Raw genomic sequence first — 15,944 nt, 5'->3', positions numbered from 1 at the left:
TGTTTGCTTCTAAGTTTCTTTCCGGTGGAATTTCAGAAATTTTGTGATTCTATTTCATTAACTCCTGAGGTTTGGCTACAAGACCAGACCCTACTCTTGTTTTATATGTGTAGCTGGCAGAATATAGGTTTAATAGTGAGACAAGACCAAGAACTACATGCCAGCTCCATTGTTCAATTTCTGTGTGGCCTTAAGCAATTTAGCTAACCTCTCCAAGTCTTATTTTCCTCATGCATTCAATGGAAATAATAATACTCACCTTGCATTAATTAAGAAATTAAATGAATCACTGTGTATAAGATGGCCAGCATAGAGCCTGAAAGTGTTAATTCCCCTACTCTTCTAGGAAGTGACTAAGTTTAAACAGTTTCCCCATTCCTTATTCCTGAGTTCCCCCTGCACCACCCTCCATCTGCCTGTGATAGGGAAAAATGTGAAAATTCCTCTCCCTTCAGGAACGGAGGGTGAGGGCACTGTATAGATACAGGTAGGCTTTCACCAAATACGTTTATGTTAAGAAAGGCCATGGTCTGTGTACTAACAGCTTTCAGAATCAACTTGGAAAGCTTATTGTTTCCCTTGTACTAACGTGACTCTGCTGCTGATGTTGAAGGCACAAGGCTGGAGGGTGAGAAGAGCTTGTATGCCTGAGAAGCAGCTAGGTGCCATTGAATACCACCACTAAAACCCCAAATCTAAGACTTCATGCTCCACAATAGTCTCCTCTTCAAAGAGATAGCATCTTCCCTCCATAACCCAAGGGAAAAGGAACCAGCAGGGAGATTTGGAAAAATTCTCTGCTGGACGAAAAAAGTCATGAGAGAGGCATTGGTAAAACGTGCACGTGTTTGTCTAGGGTTGAGGGGACCTCTGTCAAAATCCTGATTTTGTCACGCACAAGCCAAGTCACCTGGGGCAGGACAGTAGTCTTTGGAGCCTTGGTTTCTATTTCTGCAGAATATATGTGTGGAACTGGTTGATTTTTAAGGTTTTTTTCTGGTGCTGACAAGTGTCTTCTGAACATTTCCTTTGTTAGGCACTTTAGTTGTAATCCTCACCACAAATATTAACTATGCCTAATTGTCCTTTGGTAGATGCTCGTTCAGTTGGCTATCTCTCTTAACAGTACTGATCACTTGGTAATTATTATTGAAAACTTTCTGTTTTGTTTCTTTTTGTGTTTTAGAATACTTCTACCTCAGCTAACATGAAAAGAGGGGAATTTGCTAGGGTCTGTGATTCTAAGAACAAAAGCTTGGAATCCCCTCTGCCCTCTGTATTAGCTTGCTATGGCTGCCACAATAAACTGTCACAGACGAAGTCACTTAAACAACATAAATTTAATTTCTCCCAGTTCTGGAGGCTGGAGATTCACAATCCATGTGCTGGCAGGACTGGTTTCTTTTGAGGCCTCCCTCTTGCTGCTTCCTCACATGGTGGAATCCCTGGGCATGCACAGCCCCTGTGTCTGTGTGTCCTGATTCTTAGGAGGATGCCAATCATATTGGATTAGGGCCCACCCTAATGGCTTCCTTTTAACTTAATTACTTCTTTAGAGACCCTGTCTCCAAATAGAGTCACACTCTGAAGTACTGGGGGTTAGGATTTGAACATATGAATATTGAGGGAACACAAGTCAGCCCATAATACTCTCTTTGAGCTGTCTCAGAAGTGAGCAGCAGTAGATTTGGTGCTGGCTCTTATGGCTACTGTAACTTGTTATCACAAATCTAGTGGTTTAACAAAACAAATTTATTCCCACATTTCTGGAAGACACTTCAAAATCAAGGTCTTATCTGGTCCACGCTCCCTCTGGAGATTCTAGGAGAGAATCCATCCTTGCCTTTTCAGCTTCTGCTGGCTCCTGGCATTCCTTGGCTTGTGGCTGCATCATGCCAACTTCTACCTCTGTCTTCACATGGCCTTCCCCGCTGTTTGTTCTTCTCTCCTATCTCTTACAAAGATACTGATCATGGGATTTAGGGCCAACCCAGGTAATTGTAGGTGCTCTCATCTTGCGATCGATCCTTTACTTAATTACATCTGCAAAGACCTTATTTTTCCAAATAAAGTCACAGTCACAGGCACTGGAGTTTAGAATGTAGACTTTTTTTTTTTTTGGCGGGGTGTGGGGGGCTACAATTCACTCACTACAGTAACCCAACCGTGTATGGTGAGGAGGGTTTATGTTTTTGCTTGTTTTTTGTTTGTTTGTTTTAAAATTAGAATGAGACTGAAGTTATCCATGTGATGCAATCAGTAAATAAAATTAACACCACATTTCAAAGCTATTTCAGAGCTGTGACTACCACTCAGTGCTCTGTGTTGTGAGATGAGGCTTCTGATAGAAGTACCATCTAAATGGATAGATTATTAATAAATTTTACTCAACATAGGACTTTACAGTAGATACAATGAGTAAAATAATTTATTCAGTGGTGCTACTGTTGTCTTAATATACACTCCTTTTGAGACATAGAAAACAGTTAATATTTTTAGACACCTATCTATATACTGATTATGGCAAATGCACTTTCAAACCAAAGTTTGCACATGTGTTAGCTGGCATATATGGATGTTACCATTGTTTCTGGAGATAGTTCTGGTTTTGTGGTTGATGACTGACTCAAAGTCATATATTGGGAATTAAGAATTGTAGATTGCAGATTAGTAGTTTATATCTACTATTAAAATAGTGTGCTGATAGATTTACCACAGTGTGCTAATTTTGCTAATGCTCTGTTGTTTCTCTAGTCAAAGAGAAACTTATTTATCACAGATCTTTAGTGCCAAGATAGTGTAGGAATGATAAACAATGCTACTAAAGGGTTATGTGTTGTTTTTCACATAGAAATATTTATTCAAATAATCTTTTTGGTCCCTTTATGGATAATTCAAAAATGTATTCATCATTACTAGTGAAGAATTATTATCAGTAATATCATTATGCTCTAAAAATATTTAAATCCTTTTTTCTCATGTACATTTTATTACAGCAAAACCTAGACCAACCAGAATGCCGAGGAAAAGAATGTTTTGATTAATAGAATTTTCTGGTTAATAAAGTATTGAGCAGAAAGTTTATTTAATTTTTAATACTTGCTAATATTTTCTAAACATATAAGATCTTTCTATTTGTATTACGAAATTTAACAGAGTGGATAAACTTTGTATTTTTTTTTTTTTTTACTGCATAGGTATTTCTTTACAGTGCCTTGTTTAGAAATTTATGACAGTCATGCAATGAGAACTCAATGTCTGTGGCCCCAGGGAGACCTTTATTTATCTTTTCTTAACTAAATACTGAATATAAACTTTTTCAGCCTTGATGTTGCTTCATTTTTATAAAATTAAAATTTGACTATATCAAAGATGGATTACTTAAAATTACTGCAATGGTAGCTTGACTATTTGGCTCAATGTCTTGCACATGATAGAACTTCAATAAACAAGTTGAATAAATGAATACTTGATAACTGCAAATCCCCCTAATATGATGTAACCCAAGTATTGGTAGTGAGAAGAGTCTGGATCCTTTCTCTTCTTGTTATTCTACTTATTCAAGGTAAAATCTACGCCTATTTACAGACTTATTGTTACTATTACTATGCTAGACCCAAGTATTCATTCATTCAACAATATTTATTGAGTATCCACTTTTTTCCGAAACACCATTCTAGAAGTTGAGAATCCATCATTGAATAAAAAAGCTTATAGAGAAAGGCAAATTAGATAAAACACATTATATAAATATATTTTTGTGTGTGTGTGTGTGTGTGTGTGTAAATGTCTATGAAGTACTTTAGAAAAAAGCCTCACCTCTAAAGAAAATAATGAGAAGCAATACATGTGCTGTGGGTAGGTGATTTATCTCAAGATGGCTTGTTTATGCATATTGATATTTTTTCATTTTATATCATTATATTAAATGGTAAATTTAAACAACCAATATTACAGTCTCAAAATGAGCTGAACTCTCAATATGTAATGAACGAATATTATAGTTTTATTAAACTGACTGGGCAGTTCTGGTTAGATAGCTTACTTATTTATCCATACAGATATAAATATTATCTTTGCTTCTCTGAGATCTGGGGAGAAAATGTTGATCCTCAATAGGAATTTTTATCTACTGGAGCTCAGTGCATGATAGTGTATTCAGATGACTGGATTTATACCAGAAATTAGAAATTTAATGTGTGCTTAGGATGCCAGGAACTCTATTAAATGAGCATATGTAAATAGGTGTGTGTGCGTGTGTGCATGTCTATCCTTAGCCCCATTCCTATTTCTTTTACCATATGCCACCCATCTATCATGAGCCTGTTTTAGCTTGTGATTCTCTCTGTGGGTCCACATGACAGTCATTAGAATGACACTCCTCACCAGCCTCCTTTCCTATTGTGTTCTTCATGCTGGTTGTAATGAGCTATCCACCCCCGTGTTCTTCTGGAGCATCTTGTGAGATGTGCTTTGCTTGATGAGCTGTAGTTTAATCCAGACAGACAATAAAAACCCTGGGGGGGTTTCTCATTCCATTCATTCTGGGGTGGTCATTTTTATTACTGCAAACACATGTTCTCAAAATGCACACTACAGCAAATTTTGTATGGCTTGGAAGTTTTGCATATTTCTACTCTTTCTTATACAGACAGTGTCATGGCATACTTTTAATACCCTATAAAACAGCAGAAAAGATATTCTCTAAATGCTTTAAAATACTTGGATGTTTGTCTTCTTCTTGACAAATCGTCTAAATAATATTCTCGATTTTATCCTCAAATCATGAAAAATCATCAGAAAGCATTTGGACAATTTGTTTTTTGATATCGTCTCTATCCCCATTCCCTGTAGAATATTTCTCATTTTGGATTTTTATCCTGGGATTGATTGAGTAGTGGGCAACTTTAAGTAATGAACTCTGTTCCTTCTGTAGAAATCCTGTGAACAGTTATCATCCACAACATAGAGACAGAGAGGAAAAATGTCATCTGCATCTAAGATAACGATGATATTGTAGTACCTACTTTTGTTTTCAAGTAACATGGAATAAAATAGAATTATGTGAAAAAGATAATAAGTAAAGCTTCCTGACCCCTAATGTGTTTATTAATGTATCTGATTACATAACTAGTGTTTTTTTGTTATTGTCCCTTTAACTATATGGATAAAAGGGGGTCTGGATAGCCTGCATTATCCTAATTCTTTTCACCCAGTGAGGCTCCATTTAATTGAGTACATTTTCTTTATCTTAATTCTATTATCCTAATTCTTTTCAGCCAGTGAGGCTCCACTTAATTGAGTACATTTTCTTTGCTCAAAAGAGTTAACATGTTAATGATAAAATTCAATATGCAGAATTCAGGCTCAACCTGATGCACCACATTTATACCAGGTGCTTTTGATCCTTGGGCCAGATGGGCTGAGTTTTTTGAGGAGGAAACCTACTAAGCAGAATTTTATGATATTCTAAGGAATATAGTCCATATAAATTCTTTTGACTCATTATCTATATTATGTTTTGACTCAATATTTTGAGTTGTGGTCAAATTATATTTAATATGCTAAATAGAAAGGACAAAGAACACAAAAAAGTTAGGCTACTATAAGAATAATCTGTGTAGTGAGCTGAGATCGCGCCACTGCACTCCAGCCTGGGCGACAGAGCGAGACTCCGTCTCAAAAAAAAAAAAAAAAAAAAATAATCTGTGTGCCAGAATAAAACTAATCTTTATCACCTGAAACTAGACTTGACCAATTCACTGTGGACAAATAGAAATGAAGTTATAAAAACCGGATTCAGCATGTTCAAGAGAAGGAGAAGTTAAGAGACATTTTGAAAATAAGCATATAAGGACAATTTAAAACCCTAAAGTTATTGAAGTGATATATTTTCAGAAGAGAAAACATGGAAGATACAAATAAGCTCTTATGCAGAGCTGTTAACATTCCAGATACATTCATACATATTTAGAAGCATGAAATTTTATTTCATCAAAAGTAATATCTACATTAGCTTTCTAGGGCTTTCAAAACAAATATCACAGACTGGGTGGTTTAAACAACAGAACTTTATTTCTTATAGTCCTGGAGACTGTGATCGAGAAGTCTAGATCAAGGTGATGGCAATTTTGGTCTCTTCTTAAGGCCTCTCCCCTTGGCTTGTAGATGGTGGCCTTCTCCTTGTGTCCTGACATGGTATTTCCTCTGTACAAGGTTCATGTCTGTGTTCTAACCTCTTCTCATAAGGATACCAGTCATTTTGGATTAGGGCCCACCCATATGACCTCATTTTACCTTAATCACCTCTTTAAAGGCCCTATTTGCAGTATAGTCACATTCTGATGCACTGGGGGTTCAGACTTCAACATATGAACTCAGAGGGGGCCACACAACTGAGCCCGTAACAATGTCAAACCATGCACATTTATTTGAAACTTTTCTTCTCCCACTTAGCATTATAACAGGAAGGTCTTTCCATGTCAATAAATATACATTTTGTCTAAAACAATGAATTTAATGGATGTAGACTATTATATGTATACATGTAACCTAGAGAATTCAACCAGTTCTCTTTTGTTTTACTCTTTAAATGGTTTCCATTTTCAATGCTGTTTTAAACAATGTTTCAGTGAATATCTTTGTAACAAGGTCTTTTCACATGAGCTTAATTATGTTCATAGCTTAATATTTTGAAGTAGAATTGCTAAGGCAAACAATAGAGCAGTTCAAAAGTGTTTATTTTATTTTTCAGCTTTATTGAGATATAATTGACAGATAATCGTATATGTTCAAAATGTACAATGTGATGTTTTGATGTATATATACATTGTGAAATGATTTCCACACTCAAGCTAATTAACATGTGTATTGCCTTCAAAGGCTTCCTATACATGTTATCAGATCACCAAAGGATTACAACAATTTATACTCACAAGGGCATGTAAAAGAGTTCCCATTTCTTCCCCCAGATTACACATTTAAATTATTATTATTTAAGCATCATTAATAATATGATAAAAGAAAAAATGCTTTCTTATTGTTTGAATTTACAGTTCTTTGATTACTAGTGTGATTGAGCTCTTTGTTCATATGTTTATTCACCATTTATATTTCTTTTGTTATCTGTTTATGTCCTCTGCTAATTTTAAAATCTTTATTTTCTATGACTTCAGGTTTTACATTTAACCTCTTTTAATCTAGAATTTATTTTATTCTGCTTAGTTTTTGTTTAAATATGATATATTGGATAATCTTTAATATTGGATAATGCAACTGTTATGTGTTTCTGGGTTTTTATTGTTTTAAAATTTTTCATATATATATACACACATATATATGTTATATGTTTTTAAGTTAGAGACCCTCTCTCTATATATTAATATATATTTAATATGTATTTAATATATATTTAATTAATATGTATTAATATATTTAATACACACACACACACACACACACACACACATATATTTAAGCTAGAGATGGGATCTCCTTCTGTTGCCCAGGCTGGAATGTAGTGGTGCAATCATAGCTCACTCTAACCTAGAATTCCTGGGCTCAAGGGATCCCCCCGCTCCAGCAGGCTCTTGGGTAGCTAGGACTACAGGGGCATGCCACCACACCCAGCTAATTTTTTAAATTTTTCATAGGGAAAGAGTCTTGCTATATTGCCCAGGGTGGTTTCAAACTCCTGGCTTCAAGCGATCCTCCTGTCTCAGCTTCCCACAGTGCTAGGTGGTGAGCCACCGCACCCAGCTTTTTCTTATATATTTTGTTATTAGTATCATGTTTTGACTTATTATAAATATACTTTTATGTTTGTTAGTATAAACCCATAAATATTTTCTTGCAACATTTTCTAATATATTCTGTGCGTTTAATATTCTGTATGAATTTGAGAACCACTATGTTAAATTTCCAGACAACGAAATTCCAGTTGAGTTTCCTTATATCAAACATTCATGTAGAGGATAGATTGTATTTGGCTGGCTATTATTATTCAGCACCTAATTTAGGGTTCTTTAAAATCTCAACCTATCTTTTTCGTGCTAGTAGATTAGATACTTACATAACTATCAATAACATTCTAAGTTGTTGAACAAAGAGTTATTGGCACTTAATTGAAACATAGCCTTTGATTTTAAAAAGGGCTTTAATATTGTTCTTTTGGTTGATTTTACTCTTACATTGATCCTACCTTTTCTGCCACATCAGATCATCCCAAATTACCAAGATTGTGTGTTTGATGTTAATGTATTATACTTTCTTCCTAGTTTCAGGCAAATTCTTTGATGTAGGTATAACTTCAAGCAGGGCTACACACTTTTAAAGACAAATAGTTGTATTGATTTCTTGACCATACTTTTCAGGAAGTCATGCACCCCTCCCCTCACATTCTACACTCTAAGTTTTACAAATATGCCCTTTAGGCAGAATATTTTCTGTCAGGTTTCTTCCTCTTACTCCCTCTATCATCTATAACCTGGCCTGGCCAATTCCCATTTATCTTCTTTGAGAAGCCCCCCCACCCCACCGCCCACTACCACTCAAAACCCTAAGTCATATATTTCAGGTGCCCTTTCCATGTCCATAGCACTGTATGCATTAATTTGTTGTTTTACTTAGCAATTCCTACACTAGACCATGAGCTCTGTGAATACTGAAGCAATGTCTAAATTTTTTACTATGTAGACCTCGCAGTGGGCATGGTGCTTGGTATAAAGTAAGTAACAATAAACAAGTAAGTTAATGCTGAATGACTGAGAACATGTTAATATTTTACATGAAGCCAAATATCTGATGTCAGTTAAATGCCAGCTCTTAACTCTTTTGTGTGTGATCTATATGTGTGCTTATTTGCTTCTGGGGTTTGAGGAGGGCCCCAAAGTTGGGGAACCCATGGTTCCCTGACTGCTGTTAATGATGAATCTGCATATAAATAATGAGTTAAACATCTCTGCCCCTCGAAGTGTCAGGGATGAAGCCGGAAGAGTCATTCTCTTTAGCAGTGTTCTTATGTAGGAAGGTGCAAACCCTGAGTTTGATGAAAGAATCAAGGGTACAGAAATTTTGTAGATGCAAATAAATATATAGCATTAGCACTGACTACCCTCCTACCTATACCTTTCCTCTCCCTAGCCATTAAGATAGTTTTATAAAACATCATTGAGTATATTGGGGGTCATATTTTCATGTTAGTATATTATAGGTGACCCTGAATTTTGTTCGTATTTTTTCTCATTACTGTAGATTTATGCATATGTTTTTGAAAACATCAAGTCTGTGCGACTGGAAGCATTGCTTTTATCCTTGCTGAGCATCGTGGTCCTTGTTCTTGTTAAAGAGCTGAATGAACAGTTTAAAAGGAAAATTAAAGTTGTTCTTCCTGTCGATTTAGTTTTGGTAAGTATAAAATGAACATTTAGTTTTTCGCCACACAAAGCTTGACAGTTCTTGGGGAGATCTGCAGATGCTTACTATATTGTCTACAGTAACCCTCAGCTACTCCTGTCTCTCATTAAAGCAGGGCTAATTTGCGTGGCTATACAGTAATGTAAGAACAGGAAACATTTTGAGTCAATAATTTTAAAAAGAAAGCACACATGTTTTTAATTTATACAACATTTCTCGTATGCTTATAATTTTTTATATAAATAAGAAAACGTATAGCTTAAAATCTTAAATAAGGAGGTACTTATAAGGGTGAGACTCAAAATATCTCTGGCATGTTCTTCTGTAAATTAATAAAATATGGTATCATTTCCTATTTATATGGCACCTATGAAATATATATAGAAATATTATCAATTGATAAATGTTCATTCATGATTGAAAGGTTTTTGTTACTTACCTAATTTTGCTTCATTGAAAGGATGCTCATGATTTTCATTGGCCAAAGCTGGTTCTCTAAAATATGTTTTTGTTGTACCTGGAAAAGCAATACATTACATTTTGCTCCTAAGGCTTGTGGCATTAGAAAATATATTCTGAAATTTCAAGAACCTCTAATGGGAACTCTTAACTATACAAAGAATTAAGTTGAAAATAAAATCTTAACGTATAACCACAGTCTACTAATTTACTATCAGTTGGCTTTAGTATTTTAATGATCTTTGAGTTATACATGTATATGATAAATGTTGTCTAAATAACTTTATCTATTAAAATATTCCTTCTAATTGTTGAAATTATGTAGGTTTATGTACAATTATAAGGCTAGCACATTGGAAATTAACTCTGAAGGCTATGACTCATTTCTATACAACTAATACAAAAGGCTTCTCTCCATAACTAGGCCATGTATTATCCTATACTCTTGATAATTTGTTGAGATCTATATAACATATGTGATTTATATAATATATATGTGTGTGTATTTCAAATAAGTCATAAAAATACAGAGTATTATGATTATTAGTTTTCACAGCAACAACTGTGAAACATACCATCTTATCTCAAAGTCCTGTAGATATTAAGAAATGCTTATTATATCTTGGGAAGCTATATTGCATAAGTTTCATAAAACCAAAAATTGAAAATAACCTTAGGGAGGAAGGCTGTTAAGCTGGTAGTAAAACATTTGCTTATTCTCTGCAAAACCAGTTACAATTATTCTTACAATAAGATTAAAGGTATTCCTTATATACGTGTTATCCCTAACATTTCTAAGACCCAAGGCAAAAGTACCAATGCAAGCCCCAATACTTGTAAGTTTTAGATCAAAATGTTAAATATAACAGATTCTGTTTTCTTATGTTGACAAATATCCCTTAGTGATGACTTTGAAAGCCGGGTTAGAACAGAGAATTTTCCTAGTCATTTATGTTCTGCCAGTATGGGGCAGAGTGGGGAGACCCAGCCTCTTGGTCTGCTCCCTCTCTTCACTTTCCAGCTCTATCCCACCTGCCAGGGGATTCATATGTATATGTGTGGACACCTCTGTCCTCACGTCCAGGCTCCAAACACATCGCCACTCCATCACCACTACGACTATCTCTTTGCCAACTTTCTTGAGCTACCCTGGGAGGATGGACTTCCAGAAGGTGCCCTGCAAGCAGGCAGAAGGCCATTTGGGCAAGGAATGATAGATTCTTGAGTATCCAGATTGTGGTTCAGAAAGAAGGGGACTGGTTTGCGTTGGGCACAAACTCCCTACTCCCACAGAGCTCTCTTCTTGTGGGAAAGTCTACAGTTGGAAGAAGTCAGATTAGAACCCTCGGAAGCAGGGGTCCCCAACTTCCGGGCCATGGACTGGTACCAGTTCATGGACTGTTAGGAACCTGGCCACACAGCAGAAGAACATGACTGCCTGAGCTCCGCCTCCTGTCAGATCAGTGGCAGCATTAGATTCTCAGAGGAACACAAACCCTGTTGTGAACTGTGCATGTGAGAGATCTAGGCTGCGTGCTCCTTATGAGAACCTAGTGCCTGATAATCTGAGGTGGGAACAGCTTCATCATCCCCAAACCATCTCCCACCTCCTCTCCCAACCCTGTTCATGAAGAAATTGTCTTGCACAAAAAGGATGGGGACTGCTGCTCTAAAGCACTAGTCACACCTGGGGTGCAATCCCCTCTTGCCCAGGTCTAAGGGCAGTACTGGCCTTATACACACATATTGAATTAATATTGAAGAAGGACCAATTACTCAACTGGTAAGGAAAGTTTAATTTTGGTAAAGAAATACAGCGAGGAATAAAACACTATCTGAAAGGCTAATTCAGTGAGTTAGAGCACTTAATTTTAATATTAATTGTGTATCAAACATCCTGTATACTTCAATTTTCAGTAAGAATCCAGTATCTTGTAGCTATGGCATATTTTCTTTACAACTCACATTATTTTCTGACCTAGAATAGATGTTTCATGATGATTATGAGCAATTATAATTTATTAATTGGCATAGGAATTTTTAAATATGTTAATATGTCTGATTCTAAACTAATAGCCTGAATCTTTAGCTACTACTAGCTTCTTTAGAAAATGCTACTATTGTATCACAATATTTATAAAGTTTAACAATATCACCTTTATGGTTTTGTTGCTTTTTATCTTTTTCTTTAAGTCTTCAGGGTGTTTTGCTTTTTAAGCCTATTTCATGTTTTAAAAACCTCCGCAAATTCAGCTAAATATCATCACAGAGAACAGAACAACAGGAATAGGGGAAAAACCTACAAAATTATATTATTGGGCATTGATTATTAGATATTTGTTATTTTGCTAGTGTGAATTTGTTATACTTTTTTCTGGCCATGTATATTGTAAATTTGTACTTTAAGTGAATTATTGATATGTCTCTTTTACAAGACGATTTACTCCAAACTGACACCATAATCATGTGAAATTTTTAATATCTATTAAAATTATCAGAAAAATGAAAATCGATGGAAAACAGTAGACTGCAGTGGCTGGTGAACTGGGCTCTGATATGCATATTAAAGATGATTATGGGTATAGGCAGGGAACATATAACCTTGCTTAGCATATGTCAGTAACAGAAGGATAGGGTATCTGAAGCTCCATAGGGGTCATTTTAAAAGCATTGAGCCCAGCAGGCTGTGAAGCAGCATGTTTCACTATAAGAAATCGTAAAAGCTAAAAATTTAAAAATATTAAAGGAGACTGTAAATCATCATTGATTACTAACATGGATTAGGAATGTTGATGCAATATCTCAAACTCTTGAAAGGCTGCTGTCATGGAGAGAAAACGTGCTGTCTTACGAAGCATCCCTTCATATCATGGGAGGCAAGTATTTAGGTTGGATTGTGCTGTCTTCATGCACACACACACACTCCTGCATCCTGTAGTTTTTCCCCTACAAAATTGGACATAATTGAGGTGACAAGGGTAAGATATTAGAAAAGCCATATGATTGGGGTGTCATCTAATTTGGAGACTGTCAGTGCTCTCAAAACTGAATGACTTCTTGACTTTTAATATTTTGTTTATTTTTAAAAGTCTGTGCAACTGCTAGATTATTCTTGATGTCTTTGTGACATGATAACAATGTTTACTTTTAAAAATTGAAGGTGTTTGAGAGGTCATTAATGTATATTTTTTCTTTTTGCAAATGGAACCACACAGATTATTGCTGCATCATTTGCTTGTTATTGCACCAATATGGAAAACACATACGGATTAGAAGTAGTTGGTCATATTCCACAAGGGTAATGTAGTGTATTTTTTTAAAAAATATTATTTGTTTGTTTGTTTATTTTTGATGGAGAAAGGGACAGGGAGTGGGTGGGTATGAATATTTCATTTCTTAATTCTAATTAATTTCTATTACAAAATGATAGAAATACACACTTCATGTGTCGAGAAAGAGTAACTTCCTAGACTTCACCTGTTACTAAGGATGTTGATAATTTCTTTATACAGCATTACTTCAGGTAAAAGGTGTGGGAAATATTTGCAAATATATTATTAACAAAATAGAGGGCATTGACTTTGCAAATTAGTTATGATCTGGGATTTAGTCAGCCCTATCTCTTCCTCACCACACATATTCTATGACTATTTTCATTTCAGTTAAATCATAGTAAAAGTAGACAAGCATCATCTGAAATAGCAAACCCTAGGCCTGGGTAGTATATAATCGTGAAAGAGTGGAAGTGGAGAAGAAGGAGTAGTTCCCTAGCTGGCCTTAGCCTTCCCCTCGCCACTAAGAAGGAGTTTAACAAAAGAGATGTTCACCCTAAATGAGCAAAAGGTTGTACCACATATGGGCTGAAAGAAAATGAAAATATATGAGGGAAGGAGGACAGTATCTTATGGGTTACTCCCTTTGAATGGGCTGCATTACATGTACACTGATAATTATGAATTTGGGGCAAAGTTACAATTGTTGAATCCTATAAATTTTTATCTTCCAATCCCAAATTTTGGTTTCTAATTACATGAAAATGGAGAAACAGTAGAAAAATTCTCAGGAATTAAAAAGGGAATGTTAAAAATCCTGTTTCTATCACATATAGACATAGGCTAATGTTGATTATATGAATCAAATTGAATTTTCTCGAAGATTCCTGCTTTTCTACCTTTGAAAGTCAGTTTGTTATTCCTTTTATGCCAATTTGTTGTTAATAATTAGGCTCACTCAGTCTTCATGAAACTAAGTTATTTTACTTTGAAATGATTTTGTATAGCATAATAACCTGTAATGATACAAATCAATTTGTCTTAATGGTTTACTTAAGTCGGTGGGTTAAAATTTAAAAAAGTGTGCCTCTCCTCCATCACCTCTAATTCTCCTTTATTTTGAGTGACCTTTCCAGACCCTTCTGCTAAAGGAATTATAACAAGAACATGGCTTTGAACAGAAGTGGAGCTGAGATTGCATTCCAGCTCTGCCATTCACCTTGTGATGTTAGATAACTATTACCTAACCTTTCTCAAAATGTTTTCTCCTCCATACAGTGGGTATAATGATGCTTGGTTTGGAGGTTGTTGGGAGAATTAAGTAAAATAGGTATTATGAAAGGGCCAAGCATTCTACTTACATACTGGGTATTAAAAATCAACATGAATTCTCTTCCAGTTTTCTTCCACTATTGCCTAAGGGATTTATTTATTTATTTATTTATTTATTTATTTATTTATTTGGTAAGTCTCCCAAGGAATCATCAGGGATAAATAAATAATGATAATTTGGCTCAAGTGGTTTTCAAAAAACAATTAGACAAGGGCTGGGTATTATTTGAGAAAAATATTTTAAACAGTTCTTTGAAATGGAAAAACAACTATGCTCCTATATTTTGAAACAGAGAGTTAGTTAGATGGAGCCTTTATACATATTTTTCTTAATGGATGTAAGGTATAGTTAAGTGTACTGTGAAAGGATTGAGTTAAAAAACATAGTTAAGATAATGAACTCAATGGCAAATTTAGGGATTAACTCAAGAATTGTAGCTCACAGTAAACCAGTGTTTGCATACAGCACTGTAGTATTCAAGGGAGGAAATACAGTCTTCAACACCAGCCAAATAAATTTTGGAAAGGTTCAAATGAAGGAATGCTCCAGATTTGCTTTTGTTCTGATACAGGAAATTTCTGTAGAGTCAGAATTTCTGTGGTGTAATCTGAATTCCCTGGGCGTAAATGCCAGTTAAATGCATGGAGCTGTCCCTGTGGTGTTCCTTGTAATTTTGCTTTTCTGCTAAATAATGTTGAAAACAAAGGGCTTCTAAGGGCAAGGCTGCTTGGTTTTCTCATGGGTATTTCACTTAGTCTATGTAAACTTCAGAGTCATTACCACAGTTAAATTCATTGCAAGTTGTTACAGAAATTACATGAAGTTTGATGACTTCAATATGGTCCTTCTTTCCACAGAATTCCTTCACCTAGAGCTCCCCCGATGAACATCCTCTCTGCTGTAATCACTGAAGCTTTTGGAGTGGCACTTGTAGGCTATGTGGCCTCACTGGCTCTTGCTCAAGGATCTGCCAAAAAATTCAAATATTCAATTGATGACAACCAGGTGGAGTGTGCCCCCAGCCCCTCTCCACTCCAGTTGTATCACTGCACTGTGCACTCCCAGATCCTAAAAATGTTGAACTTATGAAAAATAAAACTTTCCTAACTGTATAGCAAGAGTGGGTTGAACAAAACAAAACAAAAATATTAAAATCATTCATAGGAAGCTAAAAACCTGGCATTAATGGTTCATAATACCTTTCATTTTTGTTAAAATAAAAGGCATCATGATGTTCTTTTTGATTTGTTTTTAGGAGAGAATCCAAACAGATTTATTATTGCATGCTAATATTTAATAATTTTGGATTTCTAAGTACAAATAACACTAGTATTACTTTTAGTAAAAAAAACCTAAAGAATGTGAGGGTCTATTCTTAGAATACCAAAGGATATAGATTACACTGATCATATTTCTGAAAATGTGTTTGCCCATGTCCTGTTTCAAGTCCTGTCATGGTGGTTCTA

General features: G+C 35.2%; 2 protein-coding genes across 3 annotated transcripts in view; one reads left to right on the top strand and one right to left on the bottom strand.

Moving 5' to 3' along the window:
- PIP4P2 (phosphatidylinositol-4,5-bisphosphate 4-phosphatase 2) overlaps positions 1–15,944 on the bottom strand; it is a 724,054-nt gene that overhangs the window by 333,754 nt on the left and 374,356 nt on the right. The gene's annotated exons all lie outside the window — the stretch shown is intronic.
- SLC26A7 (solute carrier family 26 member 7) overlaps positions 1–15,944 on the top strand; it is a 144,034-nt gene that overhangs the window by 75,256 nt on the left and 52,834 nt on the right. For both annotated transcript variants that reach the window (XM_050802618.1, XM_050802617.1), the window contains 3 exons: positions 9,253–9,405; positions 13,089–13,171; positions 15,336–15,483. In XM_050802618.1, coding sequence (XP_050658575.1) covers positions 9,253–9,405; positions 13,089–13,171; positions 15,336–15,483 — 384 coding nt within the window. The remainder of the gene's footprint in view (positions 1–9,252; positions 9,406–13,088; positions 13,172–15,335; positions 15,484–15,944) is intronic.

Source organism: Macaca thibetana, chromosome 8, assembly GCF_024542745.1.
Source record: "Macaca thibetana thibetana isolate TM-01 chromosome 8, ASM2454274v1, whole genome shotgun sequence".
Lineage (NCBI taxonomy): Eukaryota > Metazoa > Chordata > Mammalia > Primates > Cercopithecidae > Macaca > Macaca thibetana.
Note: the sequence above shows the minus strand (reverse complement) of the source record. Positions and strands in the feature narration are given on the sequence as shown.